Below are 15,178 nucleotides of genomic sequence, written 5' to 3' on the forward strand. Positions count from 1 at the left end.
ATAGCATTAAAGTAATGCACTAAGTTATAGCTATATAAGAATTCTAGAATTCTCGCATTGCATCTAATACTACAGCCACAAGACATTTGTCCTCGTCTCTAATACCAAAGTAAAAAGTGTTCTGTCATCTTTATACATATTCGTTATATTTAATAAATTGTTATATAACACCTCAATTGCTAGTATCCTACTTTTGACGTTACAATGTAGCTTATTCATAGTATTACTGACTATTCTCAATCATAGAGCATCTTCTCCTACTATGATTTCCAACTCTTAAAAGTAATTTAAGCTCTTTAAATTAGGAATGAAAGTAACTTCGATATTTTCAGTTTTATTTTTGTATCTGCATACTGTATAGGTAGTATTTATTAATAACTTTACAAATTATCGAGGTATCTCAATGTATAAATTACCGTTGCTTGTCTCTTGAAGAACAATAAAGTATTTGAAAAAAATTTTTATTATCACTGTTTCATTAATTGAATTGCTTTTAAATATTTGACGTGACATAAATAAAAGTAGCAAACTGTAGTAGAGTTTAGAGCTACGTAGATAGGTAAAATGATGTATGCTACTACAGTCAAAAAACTCTTTGCAACTGAAACAAATTATTGCAGTACTGCAAACTGAAATATTCTACTCGGTTAGAACATGTACTCACCACGAGCATATATTACGAGCATAGATTTCATTTCTACATACGAGTAAATTGCAAGGATAAATTTTAATGTATATTACCCATAGTATTACTATTCCAAACATGGTCCACTTGCTCTTATACATATTTAGGTTCAAGTTAAACTAGTAACCCTTTTAATTTTCAAAAGCTTAACACAAGAATACTAGTATTGGGTTATAATAGAAATGTATATTACTAAGCTATTTATGTAGAAAAATGCAAAATTTAGTTGGTATAGCAGATACTATTTGGAAGTATTAATCGACTGATAAATCAAAAGAGTAAGCTCATTCTATTAAAATAAGTTAGGCGTGCAGCTAATCGCATGCATAATGAAAACTCATAGATATAGAGTATTCCTAATTTAGAGGGAATACATATCCTGCCGAAATAAAATTTGGTGAACACTTCGAGAGTTGCTTCCTCCTTCAGGGGTATCATATTCTAATCATAAAAAAATTAACTACATAGAAGAAAAATGTTTTAGACAAAACGTGCAAAAACTATTCTTTATTTACAATGCGTAAAATACTGCTCAGTACGTAATTTGCGGCTTAGTGATAGGAATACATTTGAGTACGACCACATTTAACTCTCTATGCAAATGTAACCTTCAGAAATGAAATAGCTTCCTACTGCTAAAATAGTCCCCTTTGTATAAATTGGCTACAGACTACTATAACTGTACAAGGAGGTCGTTAACACAAATCTGTCGATTTCAATTAGAAAATTTAGTTCGCAAAGGTTTGACAAAATAGTTAACACTTGCCTACAAAGCTAACAGATAATTTGCAAATGAAATTCCATCGCTCTTTTTAAACTGTTTAACTACTACTAATTAAATTACATTAAATGTGTAACGTATATTTATATGATATCTAGTCCTCTAATAATGGGTATCGATCCATCAAGATATCAAACATTACATGTGGACGACTGTTTAAGATACGATTGTATGTACCATTGATAGTGGTCAACTTTTTAATTTGTCGTCACTTTAAAACTACTAGATGTTCCATGAAAAGGTTGTTTATCGCCCAGTAGCCCTTTACTATGACCAAAATGTTGAATTCTATAGGTACCAGCCGGTGTATCTGGTGAGATAGTCCAAGTGATTTTGGCTGTACTTGAGGGATCAAGTATGAATGGCTTGTGCCAATAAAATCGTGTATCCCAATCACCATCAGTTAACCGCACATGCCACTTACCATGCTTGTCTTGCGTTTCAACCGTTAAGAATGTTCCTTCAGTCTTACAGTAGATAAAAAGATGATATCAGAAATTGCCTTCGCGAAGGTCATGTGCTTACTTATTAACGCTAACAATTAGAGAAGTTAGCAATTTAACTACTGGTGATTACCATTAAATTGTTTCTGGGATCAGCGGAATAAAATATTACTTCTACCGTTTCATTCTAAAAGTTCATTAACGACAATATTAGCACATACCATGCAACTTTTATGAGTCGTAGCCTTTATAAATTTTTCTTATGCACATTTATTCAAGTTTAGTAACGTACTGTATAGCAATAAAAATTAAAAACTATACTGAGTAGATGTGATGTCTAATTCCCTCTGAAAACTTACAACTTTATACTTGGACTTAACATCTTGTTTTACTTGACCAAACTTTTTACCAATCGGGGCTGAATCAAATACAACACCAGGAACAAATGATAGCTGCTTTTTTAACAAATTTGGTGGAGTCGGTCCAGGCTTAACAGCTTTACCCTACATCACCATGGTATATATTATGTTATGCTATCGAAATGCGAATTTAATTACAGTGATTTCAAGATTACTAACACAAAGCATACCTTAACTAAAGCTTGTGATAACTCAACAAACTTAGAGATATAAGCCTGCAAGGTATGAGGTCCATAAATTGTAGAAGCTCCTTCATAACGTTGTGCCTAATCATGAATTGCCAAATACAGAACGTAAGAATCATTTATTCATTGGCTAACAACGTGTTTATTTTTATAGACTCACATGATATTCCTCATACGTAGCGATGTAATCTGCATACGTGTTTGACAATCCAGCAATAACAACAGTGGTATCATTACCAAAGTGCGCGTCAACAACCTAGCAATAGCAAAAATTTCATTTAATGATAATATCTATTTAAACATATCAATTTATGTAGCTGTTAAACAGATCTGCTTACTTTATGAACAGCGTCTCTTACTCGTCGACCAGACATTGTGCTGCATTAAAAAATATTTTTTGAATTATTACTGCTTGTTAGATAAAATGTCAAGCTATTTAAAAAGTTCCATAAAAATGTAGTATTAAATCATGATCATTGTATAACCCTTGCTACTTACGTAAATTCCCCTGGAACAGCTACAATAACAAAATTTCCGATTCTTAATACTTGTAAATCCACTATAAAAGGTTGCCATCGGTAGGGAAATTTAATCTAAAAATGAAAAAAAATAAAATGAAGAAGCTTGTAAAAATCAATAGGGTATGGTGGTCCGTGGAACTTGTGTACCTCTCCTGTATCCAGTAAAATAGGTTTAGGATGTTGACACGCAATCTGTTCTTTAGATGGTTTTTCTAAAAACTTGACAATAAGGTTCCAAAATTCGTTTCCAGTTGTGCTGCCTAACCAATGATATTAGCGACTGTTATTAATTGAAAATACTATATAGTCTTTCAATATTTAATAATAAAACTAGCCTTGTTGAAATCCAAACATTCCTGGTCCATCAGTTGTTCCAGCGGCAAAGCTAAAGCCCATAGCTGGTTTGCAAGTATGAACTTTGGTACCATTCTTTAAAGTTACCGCTACGTTAGTCATATCGACATACATGTGCCGGAAATCAACAGGCCCTGTTACTTTCTTCTTTGCACCGTCATACAATTCTTTTGCCTTGCTAAACTGATTGCGACCAATTATCTCGGTACTTTCAAACATATTTGCACCAGGTCCTCTTCCAATACACTTTGTATCCTAAATTTACATAATAACTCCAGTTTTTAGTTCGAAGATAAATGAAGTCTCTATTCATACAAAGGCCGAAATGAAATTATGGAATTATAGAATCTGAAATAATGTAAGCTAGCCATTGTTATTTCCAACAGATTTCTTGATATTATTACCGAAATAGGACTATTATCAGTTTCGTATTTAATAGAAATTATTTATACATTGCTATTGACTCATGCATCAATTTAACCAAACTTACATCGCCATTGCAGGTACTGTGATTTTTATTGCAGGGTTTACCGGAATCGATGCAGAAAGGACCGCGAGTATTGGGAGATACATCACCCTCGTTGCTTTGGGCAAACGCGGCAACAAAAGATCCCTATAGAAATACATAGTGTATGCTAAACATTTAATATACTGTACTGTATTAGCTATACTTAAGGCATGATCATATATATTGCACTTGCAACTGCAAATAATATTGATTAGTAGGCAAAGCCGTTAAGACATCAAGAAATTGATTTATAGGCGCTCGTCTGTATAATTCGTTGTACTGTATTATCTAATAAATATTAGGCAGCATCCTATCGTACAGTATCAGTAACGCAAACTTTCAATCTTACAAAACTTACTTTCCCGGGGAGAGTACTTTTTCCATTCATTTCCTTTTCAAATAAATAGGAGGCATAACCTTTATTGTCACCGCTGACTAATTCGTTTGTATTATTCATACTAGTTCCATGAACTGCAAACCAATTAACCATACCAATACCATGGCCTTTAGCATCGGCCATCTTTAGCAAGACCATTTCCTTATCAACGTCATACTTGTATCTATTATAAATAATTATTACCGAATTACTACTTAAGTGTCAAGGGATAAGAAATCTTAAACATCATCTTTAAGTAATGAATTATAATCATTACGTAATAGAATTCTAACAGTCTCTTATAAAATAGCCTATTCGTGAAGCCGAAAAAATAATTTATTGCAAAGGTGCATCAATGGTATAGAATTCACAGCTAAAAAGTCTTACTTTGCTCTTTCCTTTGGAGGATTAAATAGATAGGCAGATGGACTTCTATTAATGTTACTATTCAATAGTTGTCCCTGATTGACGAAGATATTGCCAGGCTTTATATCAGCATGTGCCTTAGCAATACTTTCAACAATTCCATCGACGTAAGCAAAGAGTGTTTGATTAATAAAACCTAATGAGGTAATGTCAAATAAAACATATTGGAGGAAACCACCGGGACCAGAATGGGTATGGATGCCGCTAATACAAACGTTCTCCTCGGTATACAATTTACCGAAGCGAGCTTTAAGCTTCTTAACTACCTATATGATATTAAAGTTAACAAAATGACGAAGCTGTTACGTTTAACAAATGTATAATAATAATATCGATTATACAGTATTGCAAAAATATCATGCAGTTATTATATGAATGTTTTATTGATTCTTCTCGCGAAGGCTTTCATCGCAACAACTGCTTCTACTTTTACCATGCTTAATAATTTAACTTAATCTACTTCCAGATAATGAAAATATTATCGTTCTGTGTTAGAGATATGCAAAACTAATAACTATATTATCAGTAGCAATAAATTTATAATCCATCAGCGTATAATGATTATAGTTGCTTACCTCTAGCTTAACAATTTGATCCACCATACAAGCGTCAATGCTAACAAATACTATTCTACTTTTATTTTGCTTGTCATGTATAATAAAAGCTCGGCTGCGTTGACGGAAATGTATACCCTTAGCAGTTTGGGAAGGGTTAGCATAACCCATCTGTTGAAACAATATATGAGTATTGAATTAGATTCACTTGATATTCGAAAAGTAGCATCAGTAATATAACTAACGAAATAAATATCATTATCAAGGTACTTTAGATAAGATCTATAAGTAGTGATAGAATATAAGGTAAAAAATGATGAATGCAGAATTTGAATAAGGATAGAATTCAATGATTTGTTTGTGTGCTGCTTAATAATGTCTAACCTATAGTAGATAGTGACGAGCAGAAGGTATCAGGATACAAACCGTATCAATAATTAAGCAGTATCGCACCGTACAGTCTACATTAAAATCAAGTTTTACGTCCCTTTAGCAAATCCTAATGATTGAAACATATACTTGTTCACATCTGTACTTTAATGAATGGAATTAATCAAATTTAAATCAATCGGTCGTTATCACTTGTTATAGCTTCAATAGGATATTATATACTGTATCGTATCCATTTTCCGTTGCTCGTCACCATCAAGAATTCAGATATTACGTATGGTGTTATCCTTCTTAAGTGCATAATAATCACAAGAGTAATCTATCCAATTAATTTAATCTATTTTACCATATTAACATCAGCAGCAGGACCAGTAATATCATGGATGCCACTTCCAATAAAATATTCTGTGGATTCGCCTCGGATAAGACCGAGGATCGATATAAAAACTAGAAATGAACAAGCCAACACAGTCTTCATCTTGCCAACGATCGTTCGTTTCCACTTTCACGATCTGCAGGAAATGTTATATTACATAATCTGCATCAACAGTATATGGGGTGACGTCTGACGTCACGATACAACAACTGACGCTACCACCAAATGAGCTGATGAACCAGTGACTCAAGAACGTGAACAAACTGCACAGTACAGTAGAGACCCTACAGTATACTGTACTGTACATCCAGCCGATCAAGCCATCGAACATCGACAATCGAGTGATGTAAGCGGACTGACGGATCTTGGATGTTAGTCTCGTGATAGTCAGGCCTATATTATTATTATTTATATATATATTTATATTATTTATAATTATTGTAGTAACATACAGTACAGTACAGTACAGTACTGTACAGTACTGTACTGTATACTGTATAGTGTACTGTAATCCTTATTACAATGTACAGTACTGTAGAAAAACGCCAGAATTTATAGAAGTATTTTTGACTTTAAGTGCCAATATTAGTAGCTCGAACACATTTTATGTAAATTTAAATTACATATTCGCATAAAGCGTTTTATTTCCAATCTAATGATTCCAAATTTGTCTAATAACGACTTAAAATTATAATTTCGTATAGTTTCAATCACGGGGAAAGACTTATGAGACCCCCTCTGTACATGGTACTCACAGCATAAGAGGTACCACTGTATTGGAATATCGGGGATTACAATATTAAACTAAAGAGAAATGGGAGAAACTCTCTTTTCTCTATGGTAGTCTCTGAGAAAGCTGTACTTACTCCACGATACCAATCGAGACCGTATAAAGTACAGTATATATATATATATATGTATCTATTTATTAAAGCATTAGGTACCGCTATACCGTAGATGATAGCGGCGGATTTGTGCTAGTCATTTATAAATTAACTCACTACTAGTCGGGGATTCTAGGTGACGCCTAGTTAGTTATCAATATTAAAAATGTAAACTCAAATCGAAGTTCAGATTTAGAAACAGTAGCATAATCTGGTAATATGCTATAATTCTACAGTATGACACAATTATAGTAGGCCATTTCCAATCGCTACGCCACGGCCTCCCTTAAAACTCCTGCCTTCCGATTGTATCGTAGTTTCTGCATCGATGGTCAAGTCACTCGCCATAGCATAGTTGCAAGGTATCGGGTACCGAGTGCGCAATGGATACTGCTGAAATTGCAATCGCGACTACTGCACATTTCTTTAGTAGTTCCTGACTTTATCAAGGTCAAAAAGTGCTCAAATTTGACGATTTTAGCTGTAAGGCTTAAATACCTTTTAACCTAAATACTCCACACTCTTGCACTGTACTAATCATTTTTCATAATGAGCCAACATAGTATCTGCATTGAATAATAATAATAATAATGAAATGGCATACCTATCATACTGCAATAGCATGCTGAAGGAATTCGTCGTCGTTATTGGAATCAGTTAATAATAATAAATTGTAAAGTATCTAGGACACTGGCACATTTCATATCCAATAGAACCATTTAGAAGTGTGTGAAAGTAATTGCAGCTGTTAATTTATAAATTGCAATAGTGTTTGCTTGCATCTGCACTTCATGTCTTAATAGAATAAGATTTTTTCTGCTCCAATGGCATAGAAAAAGTAAGATGTTGACAATATACGTTGTTAATCAATTCTTTCGACTTGAATTGATAATAAATTAACAGCATGAGAATCATTAAGATATTGCCACGATACTACTTTGGCGACAGGTTAACTCATCATCATGCACTTCCTCTTCCTCTATTACTATAAATTGCCAAATGTTCAAATAACGCCATCGACGCAATTTCATCTCAGGATTAAGGCGTGATTAAGTCAACATAATTAAATATTTAAAATAGCTCATCTTTAATTAGATACCAGCTACATCTGCTGGTTATACAGTACTGTACAGTGCGGTACTAGGCGAACTCAACGCCAGTTACAGTAATAAAGTGCGGATGTGTACAGGAGTATTCTGTTAAGAATGTTGTAGTACGTAAAATCGTCGATACATATTATTAAATAGTAATTAATACGAAGGCGAGTCAATATTATAATAAAAGATATACAATAAAGCCGTAGGCACAAGCTAAAATCTCAACATAAATGTCTGTACCGTTAAACAAACTATTCTATACGTATATGTCGGATACGTGTATGCTAAAATAGTTGGTCATTTATATGTGCCTGTTTAAATACACTACAAAGTATCGTATTGAAATACAGTATTAGCACCGGTACTTGAGAAGAAGACAATTTTATTCAATATCGACTTGAAACAGAAGAAATATTGATTATATTACTGTATATCTGGATAGATTCTTTCCACCAGGAGGAGTTGCAAGGCTATAAATTAGTTTTTCTATTTCAAGCTGAAGTAAGATGACCATATCTCCATTATCGCAACAAGGTAATGCGCGTGTACTGTAGAATTATTTTTTTAATAATTATAATCGCACACATTAGGATAAAGATAGTATAGTAAAGCGCTGAATTTTATTATCGGCGTGTCTTAGGCCGATTTTTAATTACTCCAATATTGTTTTAAGGGATGAAAGAAACGTCAAAAAATCAACCATCAGAGGATCTAAAATCCGTAAAACGTCTTCACCGACATGATAAAAGCATTATGCAATCCATACTGAAATTTCTGTATCAGCCGATCGATCCGTCATCTCTTGGTATTACAAGGGTTTTATTCGGTGAGAACTATCTACTGCACTTGACACGGTATTACTTAAATGGGTGTTCAATCTGTTTAAGTATGCTGCAGAAATTAAATCTTATTTAAAGCCTAGCTTTTAAATTAACTGTAAAATGCTATCTAGGCTTTTTGATGATCTTTGATATTACACAAGAACGTGGCATGGTTTACATCAACTTAAGATGGGGTGATCCGAAAGCCTGCGAATTTCCTTTACTAAGCAATTTACCAATCTTATCTGCTGACTGGATGCATATTTTGTATTTGTCGATGATTGCTGCTGCTATCGGTATATGTATCGGATTTTACTATCGTATCGCTAGTATCTGGCTTGCACTAGGCCATTGGTACCTTATCTTGATAGATAAAACTGCTTGGAATAATCATACATATCTTTTCGGCCTTTTTACAATCTTCTTTTCAGTTACGAATGCTAATCGATGGTGGTAAGTTGCCATATTTATTGATATTGAAGTATAGTTGTGACAAAAGAGAAATCACCACGATCACTTTAAAAGTGTGATATACGTATCGATGTAGATATCTCTTCTACATGGCTATTATGCTTCTTTTATCTACTACAATTTTAAGTTTACTAATTATATATAATTAATTAAACCCTATAATTTGAACAAAATCAAGGTCTGTTGATGGAGTCTTAAATCAAAAAATTAATAATGTTCATATTCCACGTTGGAACTTAGCGCTGTTTCAGTTTCAGGTAAATACAACTACAAAATAAATTAAGTATGTGGTACCTTATCATCGGATGACTTACTGTAAATATTTATACTTCGAAACAGATTTTCTTGGTATATTTCTTAGCTGGCGTGAAGAAACTTAATTCTGACTGGATTACGGGTAGTTCAGTTACGACGGTTGGCAGTCATTGGGTTTTTGCCCCTTTGCGTTTATTATTAACTACCCAACAAATAAGCCAATATGTTTTGCATTATGGTGGATTAATCTTCGATTTAATTGAAGGATACTTACTCTTTTTCAACATTACTCGACCCTTAGGAATTGCATTGGGCATTTACTTTCATATTTGTAATTCGCAGATTTTCACCATAGGAATTTTCCCTTATGCTATGTTAGCCACTCTTCACATCTTTTGTAATCCTGATTGGCCAAAAAAAGTTATCATGAGGCTGTCACCTCGATGGAGAAAATATTTCTTGCTCGATACACCACCAAAATATTCAGCATCCAATTGTTATTATAACGATTACAATCCAGATGACACTGGAAGTAGTGATCAAGAACGACTAGGTGATTCTGTTATAGAGAAGAAGTGGATACAGGAAGATTCCACTAAAACGAAAGGAATACAACAATTTAATTCACAAAATCGGCTGACGATGGCCATACTAGCTGGATATGTAACTCTGCAACTTTTTCTACCCTTCTCTCATTTTATAACCCAGGTAAAAACTACTGGTATATACTGTCTAACAAATGTAATTGTCGACTATGAGTATAGGATCATCAATTCATTTTAAGTCAAAATAGATTAAAGATATTTTCTGCATTATCTAGTTTAAATATTCCGTTCAAGATGTGATAGAAATACTTATCTCTTATATTAGGGCTACAATACATGGAATGAGCGTGGTCTTTACGGGTATTCGTGGGATATGATGGTAAATAGCTGGTCTTACCCTAAAATTAAAATCTTAGTTGTGGATTTATCTAATGGTAAACAGTATGGCGTTTTACCAAAGGTAATATAACTGCTAATTAAGGCAATCACTCAATATCAGATTTTATCAGTTCTTGCATTAGACCATGAATGTATTTACATCAGCATTCCATTTAAACATCGCATTACCAAATTCTATACTTGAATATTTCGGTTCATATTTGTAATGCTTTCAAAATTGATGCTCCAAAATATTTATCAACTTATATAGTACGATATGTAATATCAATTTTATAATGACGATTTCATTAAGTGAATATAGTAAAATGGATATTTTGCAAGAAAATGGATGTACTAGCTATTAAGATCAGTATCAAGTAATAGCAAGGATAATTCATTTTATAAAACAACGTTATTTAAATGTTTATTTGTCTCCTATAAACTTATTAAAGTATCACGCTTCGATAATAATTATTACACATTGGTCAGAGTCCAATATTGCTAACTGAAATAGGTTCAATGTAATGGCCGATAATTAATCTGTAATTAAAAAATATTTACCGCTCCATGATATAAAAATATTCTTGTGTATAAGTATTGATGCCGAATATGAGCGATGGTATAGCTAATTTAAGATAATTTTTTATTAATTAATCTTATATCTTCATTTACATATATACTGCACTTTAGAGCTTTATTGGTGGCGCAGATTCAAGATTTCTACGCTGGAGTACTTATCCTAGCATGATTAAGCAATACGGCAATTGTCTTGCGAAACAAATGAAAACTTCGTATGAAATTAAACAGCCAGCAGTGTATTTGGATATTTGGAAGTCAATGAATGGTCGATTTAGGCAAAGGCTTATCAATCCAAAAGTTGACATCGTTTCTGCACCGTGGTCACCATGGAAAAAGACTCCCTGGTTAATGCCATTGCTAGCTAATTTAACCAACTGGAGAAATAAAATGCCCGAGCTTAAGAAAAGATATTCTATAGACGATAAAAGTCGAATTATACGATTTTATGCTGATTTCCCTGGCTATACACAAGAAGTACCTGTTCCAGCTGCTCTGCAAGCTAACCTAACTGTCCTTGAAGGTCAAGTCGAGGTTAATGCTAGCCGTTACATTTACAAATTAAACCCGAAAATGACAATTAGGTTACCTTCTAATGTCACACATACGGTCACTGTTACCTCCGAAAGGCCTGCCGCTTATTTCTATCGGATTGAAAATGCAACGCTAGCAAGGATTCTAGCAGAAGAGAAGGAGAATATAAAAAATAGAGTAGAAGATTATAGCCCTAAGAGCTATCTTACTTATTTTAGCACCAGCGTTCGATTCGTTACTGGAAATATAATAGAGTTTTTGAAAAGTAAAGTTTTAATTTATTATCACATTGCCATAAATACTTTCGATGCTATTCAAAATATTATAGAATCCGAAAATATCACGGATTCAACTCTAGATTCAGTTTCGCCTTCTAATAATTAAAATTAGACGATAAATATATTACTTAATAAATTAAGTTGATAAATATCTAAGGATCATTTATAAAAGCCTAAATAATTGTAATTCGGCTAAAGCCATAACGTTATCGGTCATGCTATAATTCTAAGAGCTATGAGCAGCATTGCGATATTGTATATCATACTATCATATAATAGGCTGAGTTCTACATATTTAGATCTCTTTATGAAATATACAGGATGATACATCACTTATTATTGCGTAATGAATGCTTTATTGGCCCCGAAGGTTCACAGTCTTCTTAACTCAAAATTTGAGTTAATAAAAGGGTACACTTTCATTATACCTTCCATTATAAACAATTACTTTAATAAGTACATTATATCTGATTATTCTACGCCACTTAGTGCTTTCCCTCTTATTATTACCACACTTACCACACTTTCAAAACATAACTACTATAATTAGCCAAAATTGCTATATATTGCAAATGTCTTTACATTACTTAACACTGTATGCCAAATAAAAGATTAACGTAGACTTTGATTATGAATTTATTTTGGTCTATCATAACCTGTAGCAACGTAGTATAGATGTACCGTACGTAAGAAATAAAATATTTTAAATCGATAAGGCAATTATTAGCATTATATAATGATTTCATCATCATTCTAGCTCTCAAAGTATTGTACTCCTATACTGTACCTTAAAAGTTTTGGTAACTGACTGTGATTAAGCGATTCTTAGTAGTTGGCATGTACAATCTTTTACTTCGATTTATTCTATCGATGGAATTTATTGCACGCAGTACGATTGAACATTTGGACTTAATAATGGCATGACGGTGCTTTTCTGTTTATAAACTTCAGTGTTAAGGTCGTCAAAATTCGTAAAAAGTGAAAATTTTACAGATATTGATTACCCTATTAAAAAATATGGCTGCGCAAAATTTAAGCAATTACGGATATGTTGCCTGTTAAAATACACATATAGTTCCTAGGATAATAAATTTATATTGTTTATCACATATAAAAGTTAATGCAACTAATTGCCTTACATTTTGTGAATTAGGTGCTGTGATAACTCCATAACCTATAGTGGAATTCATTTCTACCACTTTTAAAGACTTAATCAGATCAGTTTCATAGGCGATCCTCTTAAAGCAATACTTATTTCATTGCAGTAAAATTTAAGATTTTAAAATCATAGTACATCTCATTTATTAGGATTGCTACGTAATAAAAGAATGAAATCAAATCGCTGAATCTTGCACACTAATATATGCCTTCTTATTGATAACATTTGAATAAAGCAAATATCATTAAATCAAAAGATTTTGATAGACTAATGTTGATTCTGCTGTAATAGCTATGTGCGTATTTCTTTTGTCTAGTTAATGAGTACGATGTATGCAGTTTACACATTCTGCAGTTAACCTATTTTTATAATTCATACTGCCAATAATCGTCTTGCAAAAAAATAAGAATTTACTATAGTAGCAGTAGCTTTTAAAGGTTTTAAAATTATTCACTTACAGATTTATTTCTAAATATTCTATTGATAGCAGGATAGAAGTATCATTCTTGGATGCTGTATAAATCTGCACTAGTCAGGAGCTAAAAATTCTCTAACGGCAGCAAGCACCAAAGTTTTGGATCACTGATTTAGATATTCTAGTAATTATGTGTGGAAATAGCACAGTAGTTATGTTTCTAGCAATAAATCATATTTAGTCAAAACTATAAATCTTCTAACAGTCACAGATATCGAAGATCCTACCTACATCTCGCAAATTATCTATAGCATTTATCGTCGTGAAGTACTAGCAGGCTTGTTATATAAATTAGCCTAAAATTGTATACTCTTAACAATGTTACTGATGATTTTGAATCGCTTATTCTGAAATTTGTTTCTGGACATGAGAGTGTCTGTAGTAAAATGGCTATTTATATATAGCGAAATCAGGAATTACGGCAAAAATATGATTCTGCGACAGTAGTTCACATCAGAACTATTAAGTCAATCATTTAAAGATTTTTTTCTATGTATTAGAGTACATGTACCATGGAAATACCGGTAGTATATATTCATCTAATGAAATAGCGATGAAATTTTAAACGTAATATATTGAGGATAAATTTTACATCAAGTTTATGTACACATAATAAAATATGAGAAGGTTTTATTATCACAATCTATAAATATTGGTAAAAATTCGTACGCTCGCGGAATTTGATATGATGTGGTATAGTTGCAATTATTGATTTCTATGTGTCTGTTTTTTAGCGAATAAAAGTTGATTTAGTTGCTGTTCGTAAACGTATCAGTCTAGTACTTTAGAGTCCATATAATATTCTATTGAACTAGTAGGCGAAATACCGTACATTAATTAAACAACCTAATTATAGCAAAGGCAAGTAATGTAGTGTTCAATTCTATGTAAACTATAAGTTTGAGTAAATAGCTCTCTAAAAAAATTGTCCATACCGTTCATCAATCAGTATAGCATATTATACATTCACCGTAAATAGTACACTAGATAAAACGATAAAGTTTATGTCGCAAATGAAATGTTTTCCCTTTTATATCCGGATAATTCAGCTGATACAAGTTAAAATGTGGACTGTAATCATTGTAGCGAACAACATTATGAGCCTCTAATAGCTGGAAAAAAATTGTATCCATTTCATCTTTCTCTAATAACGTCAACAACTGTACCGTATGAAGTTTTGTTGTTATTGATAATGCTTACTGCAATACTTTTGAGACGTGTAGTAAAGAAAGAAAGAAAGAATATCACAAAGAGAAGATGATACTGGATTTATTAGTACCATATGAATTAGTGTTATTTACGATATTAACTTTATAACGTATTATTAATTTACCTACATCACGTGTAAATGTACGCTCACACTTGGGTTCAGGTACTGTATTTGTTTATACTTTATTTTATCTCAATAAATATAAAAGAGGCTTTGAGACCATGCTAGAAATGACACTTTGAGTAAATACTGGTAGTAGCATCCAACTATCGCTTCGTTAGAGCAGGTTTAGAGTAACCAGATTCGGCTACTGATGAATGCGCTATAAGAAGCTGTAATGATCGCTATGAAATTAGTTAGAGTCTTTTTTTAATTAGTCTTAGTCTTAGTCCGCAATAGAATATGCTTCTTAATATATCGAGACACTAGCTATTAATTTAAGATAAACTACTTTGCTACTTTGCCCACGTATTATTC

The 15,178-nt window shown here is 32.6% G+C and overlaps 2 protein-coding genes across 2 annotated transcripts; one reads left to right on the forward strand and one right to left on the reverse strand.

Moving 5' to 3' along the window:
• Positions 1–1,663: 1,663 nt before the first annotated feature.
• On the reverse strand, positions 1,664–6,120 carry TRIADDRAFT_29967 (uncharacterized protein; the record flags this gene model as incomplete). Its single annotated transcript, XM_002115921.1, has 15 exons — positions 1,664–1,933; positions 2,043–2,096; positions 2,269–2,412; positions 2,499–2,594; positions 2,674–2,769; positions 2,840–2,891; positions 3,012–3,106; positions 3,182–3,290; positions 3,366–3,643; positions 3,879–4,001; positions 4,086–4,184; positions 4,234–4,456; positions 4,660–4,964; positions 5,274–5,423; positions 5,989–6,120. 15 exons carry the CDS (start codon positions 6,118–6,120, stop codon positions 1,664–1,666), a joined length of 2,226 nt encoding a protein of 741 aa, XP_002115957.1.
• Positions 6,121–8,674: 2,554 nt separating this feature from the next.
• On the forward strand, positions 8,675–11,963 carry TRIADDRAFT_30165 (uncharacterized protein; the record flags this gene model as incomplete). Its single annotated transcript, XM_002115785.1, has 7 exons — positions 8,675–8,825; positions 8,952–9,273; positions 9,470–9,548; positions 9,631–10,081; positions 10,154–10,254; positions 10,417–10,532; positions 11,162–11,963. 7 exons carry the CDS (start codon positions 8,675–8,677, stop codon positions 11,961–11,963), a joined length of 2,022 nt encoding a protein of 673 aa, XP_002115821.1.
• Between the last annotated feature and the right edge of the window lie 3,215 nt (positions 11,964–15,178).

This window comes from Trichoplax adhaerens, genomic scaffold (assembly GCF_000150275.1).
Source record: "Trichoplax adhaerens TRIADscaffold_12 genomic scaffold, whole genome shotgun sequence".
Taxonomy (NCBI): domain Eukaryota; kingdom Metazoa; phylum Placozoa; class Uniplacotomia; order Trichoplacea; family Trichoplacidae; genus Trichoplax; species Trichoplax adhaerens.